The following is an 8,360-nucleotide window of genomic DNA, read 5'->3' on the forward strand; positions in this document are numbered from 1 at the left end:
AAAAACAAATTCTTCTACTACCTCCTCTTTTGAAGTTCTGGAATTCTCCATATATTTATTTCCAAATAACAGAATAATTTCTGAAATAGAGCTAAAATCTATTCAATAATAATTATCAATCAAAACTAACATTTTGGTAAAAGGGGAAAAACTATTAAGCAGGATGATCTTACCTATATTAGTTGTGACCCCAAAGGAAATTATAAAGAGAATAACATTTAGTGCGCATACCACAAAATCAAATGATAGCTTCTCCGTCGGTCTAAACCATGGGGCGTTGTATTATTTTCTCCCAGTTCTCACTGCATTTCATTTTCATTACCCGTTTAAAAACATGTACACATAGACTTTTCTTAGTCATCTTCGATCGACCAATGGACGTTTGTCTTTACTAAATAAAAAATTTAACGCTGACTTGACTTGACTTGATTTGAAACTAAAAGGAAGCTTATATGAAGAGAACCAAAATAAATTAGAAAGAAAAGAAGAAAAATACTAATAGAAGAATTTATTTGTTGCTTTCCTAAAAGATACGAAAACAGGAAAGAAGAAAGGCTTTGTTTCAAGGTTGCTGAAGATGGGGAAACTTGTTTGTTCTGAATTGTGTGAAGACAGTGGTTCCAACTTAACGGGACTTCTAATGGCAATTGTCATTGCTATCGCCATCATGGCCACTTGTATCCCACCTCCACGGCGCTATGTCCTCCGCCAGATTGCCTAACAACGTCTCTCGGAAAACTGGTGCTGCCTAGATCAGGCATATACCTCTTAATCTAGTTCCTCGGGTAGGGATCCAGATTATTATTACTACTAAAATAAATCTCTTTATCCTTTCGATATTTGATGATTTCTGTCCATTCTAAATTTCAGATAATGGACTTTGAGTGCGTGTATAAGGGTGATAGTCCTATGATGCTTTCATACAGAAAATAAAGTTTCATGTATGTATCATTTTAGTGAGAATATTGAAGCAGGAAGGGTGCCACTCAGGTCAGGTTTCTGTAATTGAATGCATAGTGATGTTTTCCTATTCTTCCTTTTTGCTACTTCTCCCTCTCCCTCTCATTAGAACATATCTACCAACATGGGTTTTTAAAAGAGAAACTATCTCTTTACATGAACTTATGAATTCTAAATATGTAACCACATAAGGTAAGAGAGAGAAAAGCTTATGAAATTATCAGAATTTGAAGCTATTTATCCAGTGATCAGTACATCTCAGTATAGTACAGTAGAATTAACAATATATCCAGTGCGATATCAAAATGCATCAAAACTCTTTCAAGTTGCAACAGCAACTCAATTAGTCCGTCATGTTTCACGCAATATAAGAAAAACCGAATAGTTAACGACTTCTCTGTTACCTATACAGGCATCCTAACAGAAGGGCAAAAAACATATGCTAGGTTCTAGATGGCTGAAAATTTATTTCGAACCTTGTATGGTCTGCAGGAGATGCTCAATTCTATACTTCATAACAGGCTGACCATGTCGGGTCTTCTTGAACATCTTCTCTCTTTCAGCTTTTCTATGAGCTTCAGCCTTTTCTCTTTCTTCCTTTTTCGCTTTAATAATTGCCTCCCTCTCAGTTCTTGCTTTCTCTTTCTCTTGGTGCTGTTTCTCGTATAATTCTCTCAAACTATGAGACCCATTCTTCTTCTTCTTATTCTTTTTAACCATATTTCTATCTTCTCCACTTTCATCGTCCTTGTCCTGCAAACAGCACTGGAAGCAGTAAAAGACCAGTCCAAATCTTTGCATACATGTTAATCAAAATCACCTGACCGAATGGTTGGCCAATTAAACTGATAAGTTAACAGAATTCATTTGGGTTACTAAAACTGATATTTAGAAGAGAAAAAAAAATTTAAAAGAAAAAAATGTCTCATACCTCCAGTGATTTAACAGCTGAGGACAGATTATCCGGTTGACTTTGCTGCTGCTTTATCTTTTTCTTAAATTTGCTCACATACTTTGCATTCTTGTAAAACTCTCTTTGCTTCTCTGATAGAAAACATAGAGAAAATTTCCAATTAACATGCTATAACTTAAAAAAGAAAAACAATTAAAGCAATTAAATAGAAAATAATTCGCACTTATAACAGCTGGATTGTAGTGACTGCTACTGGATTTCGCATTAGCAAAGACTTCGAGGGAAAGACCCTGTCCTCCTAATCGCATCATGTTCTTCTTTTTCTTCTTTTTCATGTCCATCGATTTTGTGCCGTTAAACTTCTCATTCTTTCCTTCATCCTTATTTGAGTTCCGATTCTTCATCTTTTATCTTAATTTTGAGCAATTGATTGATCGGATAGTAAAATGAGAATAGCACAAGTTGAAAACCCTAATTTCGACCAGTAAAGAAAGCAGGAGACGAGAAAGGCCTATGGCGGAAATCTTCGATACGGTGTAGTTTTGATGAAGAGAACATGGGCCAGGCCAGGCCCAACGACTATTGCGCCGATTCTCTTTGCATGCGACGTCGCTAACTTCATTTTCTTTTTCTTTTTTCTTTTTAATGTAGTTTTTCTTTTCTTGTTTTATTTTTTGTTTTACCAAGAACGAATTCATTGGATTCATAATAAAGATACAAAGTTCATAGGCCAAAATGCCGAATCCAATTATAAAATGACAAAAAAATATAAAGAGCCCACATCTACCATAAACCCTAAAAAGGAACAGCAACCAGGTACCGCTGCCCCGACTAAGGGAGAGGGAAAACAAAATGCATTCCAATTTTGACTATCTAGAAATTGAGCACTTGGTTGCTCTAAGTAGGCTCCTAGAGAGGAAGGAAGAAACTCCACCAAGACACTAATCTTTCTTGGTGCTGTGACACTCTCAAAAACTATTGTCAAACACCGGATATGAACGCTCTAGTCCAAAAAAACTGGAACCAAACTCAGAGAAGGTTGAAAATGAACCTTGCATCTCTGCTACTGGACTATCGAAGAAAAATTCTATAACTAACATACTAGCAGAAGAGGCCCCCATGAGCTCAAGCTAAGACTTGGGAACAAAAATTATAACTCCTTAGAAAAAGCCATTACGCCTAGATAAAATAAAATAAAAAAATAAAAATCAGACAACAAAAACTAAGAAGAAGAAGAAGAAGAAGAGTCCTTGCCGATGGGGACATTGGGAAACCACCAACGGCAGGGAGAGGCAAAGACTTTGAGAGTTTTTTTTATTCCTAGAACCCCTGGCTTCAATAAAATAATGTAATTTTTCTTTCAAACAAAAGATTTGTCGTGGTTTTAGATATTTAATCACATATTTTCTATGTATGATCATAAAAATCGAATGGTGGTTAAATCTTTGTTTATGAAGGGAGATATGTATATATATATATATATATATATGAGGCCTGTAATTCATAAAAATAAATTTGCATATCTTAATATGGAATTCTAACAAAATTCAAGCTAAAAGAATTAAGAAAAATAAAACAACAGTATGCCGTTATTATACTTAATTTCTTTCACATAAACTAAACTATTTAATTATTGATCCCTTTTTTTTTTTCTCGACTCTTCTATAAAAGTGATTGTTTGCTCTTGCTCTCCGTTGTTGGATGATCGGTTTGGATAGGTCTTGTTAAGTTTAGCCATCGGAAGCTTACCCGATAATGGCTCTATTTTTTCCTTTTTCCATTATTGTGTATGCTATGGATATATTTGTATGTTTTTTTAATATCTAGATCTATGTTTCTATTTGGTGTTGTTGTATGGTGTCAACAATGTTCAGTTTAGTTTTTTTTTTCTTTTCTTTTATGGTTATTTTATTGTAGCCTCCTTCTGATTCATCGGTTTTTGAAGCTCTCACCGGTCAAAGCCTTGGCAATGCTATTTTAGTGTATCTTGATAGAGTGAGGAGAAGGAATCGAATGCAAAGCTTTTAATGAGATAATGGTGGTTTCAGTAAAGTATCGATACCGTTATTAAAGTTATTTTAGCTTGAGATGGGCAAACATGGATGTATCGATGATGGTCCATTTGTATTTCATGTCTTTTATGTTTTATGATGATTATGGTGTTTTTGGGATGAAAGGAGGTAGCGCTATCCGTATAAAATTTCTCCAAATTCAATCCTGATTCAGTCGCTCCGACATGAGCTATAGTGGTTATGGTACCATATGTGAAGTACCCTTGTGCAAAAGTTGTTAATCTCAAGGACTTTTCTTAAAATTTTATTTATTATGTAGGCTTATGAGCTGAGTTGCTATTGTGCTATGAGCCCAAATTTCAAAAACAATTTCTTATTTTCCTTGACGGTCCGTTTGGTATATGAGATTGTTTAACTATGAGTCATAATATTATTAATATTGTATTTGGTACATATGATAAATGATGAATTTAATAATCCCAATAGCTTAGCTAACACATGAGATAAGTCTTATCTAAAACCAAGCTCTTCTATGTCTTTAGTAAACCATATATGGTGGGATTACTAATCCACAATTAATAAAATCTTGATATAGCTTTGAGTTTTTATACCATTTCTGTAAAAAATTATCTTAATTTTTAAATTTATTTCACAATTGCCTATACTTATACCGGCATAATCTAGAGCAAAAAAATAAATGATAATTCAAGCCAAAAGTTAAATGTAGATTGATGGACAAACTTAGAAGACGTTTTGAGAGAAAGAAAAATATATTTTATATATAGAACAAAGGATGTTTCAATAATTTAAGTACTATAACAATTTATTATCTAGTTAAACCATCCTACCAAACGTAGGATTATAAAAATATGATTAACTAATTTTATGTATTAATATATTTATACCAAATAATATTTAATATAAGCAATCATATAACTTAACTCAGCCTAGGATTAAATCTAATTTTAAGAATTATGAATCCATAATCTAAACAAACTGTTAGAGATTTAAAACCTTAGACGCTTTAGACCCTATTAATTATTAATTATGATTGATATCTGCTTGTTTTGTAACAATTAAAAAATTATTTTAACAATCATCCTTTAAGAGGTACAAGAAAATTAAAAAGATTGTAAACAATCAAAACTTTAGAGAGGAAAAGAATTACAAGTGATTGGTTCCAATATATGCTATATTATTTTTATTTGGGCAGTCGCAAAGGGTTACTTGCTCTTTTGGATTTACATGTATAAATAACATAAACATGATTTCTATTTTCTTTTGAAACACATTGAATATTCATATTTCACAACAAAATAACAAACGAGTAGAAGATCTATGAGTTGTTATATCATTCATCCGGACACATGAAGAATCATATGCCAAAACTAAAATACACCTATATTGTTAAGTTATAAAGTTAGGCGCATGTTTTAATAAATAATGAAATTAAGACTTATTTAATTAGACATTAATTGGCATCTTATGTAATTAAGTGGTTAATAAATAAAAAAATAAATTAATACCACAAAGTTAAATTCATTACAAGAGAGATGAATCAATATACTATTAAATATTTCTTTATCATGTCTCATTCCTTAATTTTTATTATATTATTTATTAATTATTATAATATTTATATTTCGATTCTTACAATTTATTGTATTTTATATTTCTTTTTTACTACAATACTAAATGAATATATTAACATTCTTATAAAGAGATATTGTATATTAAAATAATAGAAATTTTAATTAACATAATTAATAATAAACATAAAAAAATAGTTATATATATATATGAGGTTTATAAATTATGATTTAAAAAAGCATAATTAAGAAATAGATTTACATGTTAAGAACAAGTTCTCTAGTAAAAATTAATGAATATATATTTTTATATTTAATAAATCTTTTACTAATAGTATATGAATATATAATTTATAAGTAATGAATCTAAAAATTATATTCAATAGACTTCACACTAATAACATATGAATATACATTTTATAAGTAATGAACTTAAAGTGTATGTTTATTGAATTTAAAGTTTATGTTTAATAAACCTAATACTAATAGTAGATGAATATACAATTTATAAGCAATGAACTTAAAATTTATGTTCGGTAGACCTCACACTAATAACATATGAATATACATCTTATAAGTAATGAACCTAAAGTTTATATTTAATGAATCTGGCACCAATAATAAATAAATTTATATTTTATAAGTAATAAATAGCATAGTCATATATTAAGAACAAATTTATAACTAAAAATTAATGAATATACACTTTTTATTAATGAAAATTACAATAATAACAAATATATATACGATTTATAAGTAATGAACTAACTAATAACAAATGAATGTATACTTTTATAAGTGATAAATATAAAGTTCATGTTTAATGACCCGACATTAATAATAAATAAATATATATATTATAAGTAATGGATATAGTATTTGTACATAAAACAAATCAGTATTCATAGGTTAAAAAATAAAAAGTTCATTATCTACAAACTATAAGTTCATCAAATGTAACTTGAGGTTTATTTAATATAATACATATATTAATATCTATAGAATCTATAATTAAATCTATTAATATTTTTTTTAATCCAAATGAAATACTAAAAAAATTCATTAGTATAGAATGGAGAGAGTAACTGCTAAAAAAAATTTTAAATAAGACAATTAGTACTATTTAATACTAAATAAAATAATTTTAAAAATTTAATACTTAATAAATTTTTAATCTACCAAATATTAAATATAAAAATTATTTTTTAGATTTTATAATTAATTAATTGGTGACATTACTATTTTATATCCAAAAGGCTACATAAGAAAAGAAAAGAAAACAAATTTAATACAATTAAGAAACAACCAAACAAAGCCCTAAAGAAAAAGACTACTCACATGTAAGATGACCTAGATTTATAATGTTGTATGTACATGGGTCCATGATATAATTTACCGAGATCTATAGGCATAAATCTAATTTAGATCGGGTCAAAATAACCTGAAGTGTTACTATTTACTCAACATAAAAGCTAAACTAAAACCAACACTTTCACCACAACTTGTGATGTTAAAATTATTAAAATCGAGTAATATTTATGAGTCTTTTATAACAAATCATTTCCTTACACATTCACTATAAAATAAAAATTCAACTAATGCAAAAAAATTTATTTAAATCTGAAATCTCATTTTCGAAAACTAACAAATTAAATTTTAATTTATACCTTTTCGCCCACTTCTCATTACTTTTCAAATATTTTTAAGTGATATATTTAATTTTTAATGTTGTGTTTGCTCTCTTCGAGATTCATGTCATGCTAAATTACAAATGAAATCTGATGTACATATGAAATTGTTTGTCTCTCTGATATTCATTTACAGTGTGTTTTGTTGAAATTCATAAAATTTATGAAATTTATTTACAAATTTAAAGTTTATATGCTTTAAATAAAGTGAAAATTAATTTATAATTCTATATAAATAAAAATTAATTTATAGTTCTACATATTCAAATTTGTGTGGAATTGATTATATCTAAACTAAATTTTAATAAAATAAATAGAATTTTTAAATGAATTTCATATTAGTTTTTTAATGTGATTTATAGTATTAAAATATCTCTTTTTAACTTTATTATTATTTTATATATATCTTTTAAATAAAATAAATTCTTTAATAGATTTTAACCAAGCTTTGGCCTAAAGAGAAAAGCTTGCTATAGCATAATAATTATATTCTCGATCACCTAACACTTGTCACTGTTGAAATGATATTGGTAGCATTGCTATGACATGAAAATGGTATCCATCCTCCTTTCTATCTTTTCTTTATTCCTTTTTCTTTTAATCTTTTCTCCAAAATGCCTTTTCATCTTTCTTTCTAGTAAAACAAGAAGAAATAATCAAATTTTAGATTAGTGTATGCGGTTTTAATGTTCTCTTATTTTGTTTTAATTACTTCAACTATATATATTGTATGTATAATATATATGGTGTTTCTTGCTACTTTACATAATCTTACTTTACAACTATTTAATTCTTATTTTTTTATTTTATTTTTTCTCATTATAAATTTTTATTTTTATATGATTCTTTAAAGTGTTCTTTATAGTATTTTTATTCATTTTTATTTATAAATTTAATTTTTCAATGGCTTTTATTTGTGTTTTTTCAGTGTCTTTGATTTATTAATTGCATTAATTCTTTTTTTTTATGCTTCTATACTCAATTTTATTTTTAATTTATAATTTATTTATTTTATTAGATTGAAAGAATAGATGTATGCATTCATGCATATTTTATACTTTCAAAGAAATCAGAGCTCATATATATATATATATATATATATATATATATATATATATATATAGAATAATTATTATATTTAAATTTGAGTTATAGACTAATATTAATAGAAATTATTTAACTGAATTCTGTACAAAGT

The 8,360-nt window shown here is 27.7% G+C and overlaps 1 protein-coding gene and 1 long non-coding RNA gene across 2 annotated transcripts; one reads left to right on the forward strand and one right to left on the reverse strand.

The window, feature by feature from the left end:
- Window positions 1–201: 201 nt before the first annotated feature.
- Window positions 202–1,030, forward strand: LOC112535134. Its single transcript, XR_003079326.2, has 2 exons — window positions 202–785; window positions 871–1,030. It is a non-coding gene; the product is annotated as an uncharacterized LOC112535134 (long non-coding RNA).
- Window positions 1,031–1,153: 123 nt separating this feature from the next.
- On the reverse strand, window positions 1,154–2,546 carry LOC8287178 (rRNA-processing protein FYV7). Its single transcript, XM_048369646.1, has 3 exons — window positions 2,097–2,546; window positions 1,892–2,004; window positions 1,154–1,713 (listed from the first exon to the last, which is right to left on the reverse strand). The coding sequence occupies exons 1-3, from the start codon at window positions 2,275–2,277 to the stop codon at window positions 1,426–1,428; spliced, it is 582 nt and encodes a 193-aa protein (XP_048225603.1). The 5' UTR covers window positions 2,278–2,546; the 3' UTR covers window positions 1,154–1,425.
- Window positions 2,547–8,360: the final 5,814 nt, after the last annotated feature.

Source organism: Ricinus communis, chromosome 1 (genome assembly GCF_019578655.1).
Source record: "Ricinus communis isolate WT05 ecotype wild-type chromosome 1, ASM1957865v1, whole genome shotgun sequence".
In the NCBI taxonomy this organism is placed as follows: Eukaryota; Viridiplantae; Streptophyta; class Magnoliopsida; order Malpighiales; family Euphorbiaceae; genus Ricinus; species Ricinus communis.

Coding starts and splice junctions, on each gene's coding strand:
- LOC8287178 (XM_048369646.1), bottom strand. CDS start 2,277: ATGAAGAATCGGAACTCAAATAAGGATGAAGGAAAGAATGAGAAGTTT. Junction 2,005..2,096: donor CTACAATCCAGCTGTTATAA/GTGCGAATTATT, acceptor GTTTTCTATCAG/AGAAGCAAAGAGAGTTTTAC. Junction 1,714..1,891: donor CAGCTGTTAAATCACTGGAG/GTATGAGACATT, acceptor TGCTGTTTGCAG/GACAAGGACGATGAAAGTGG.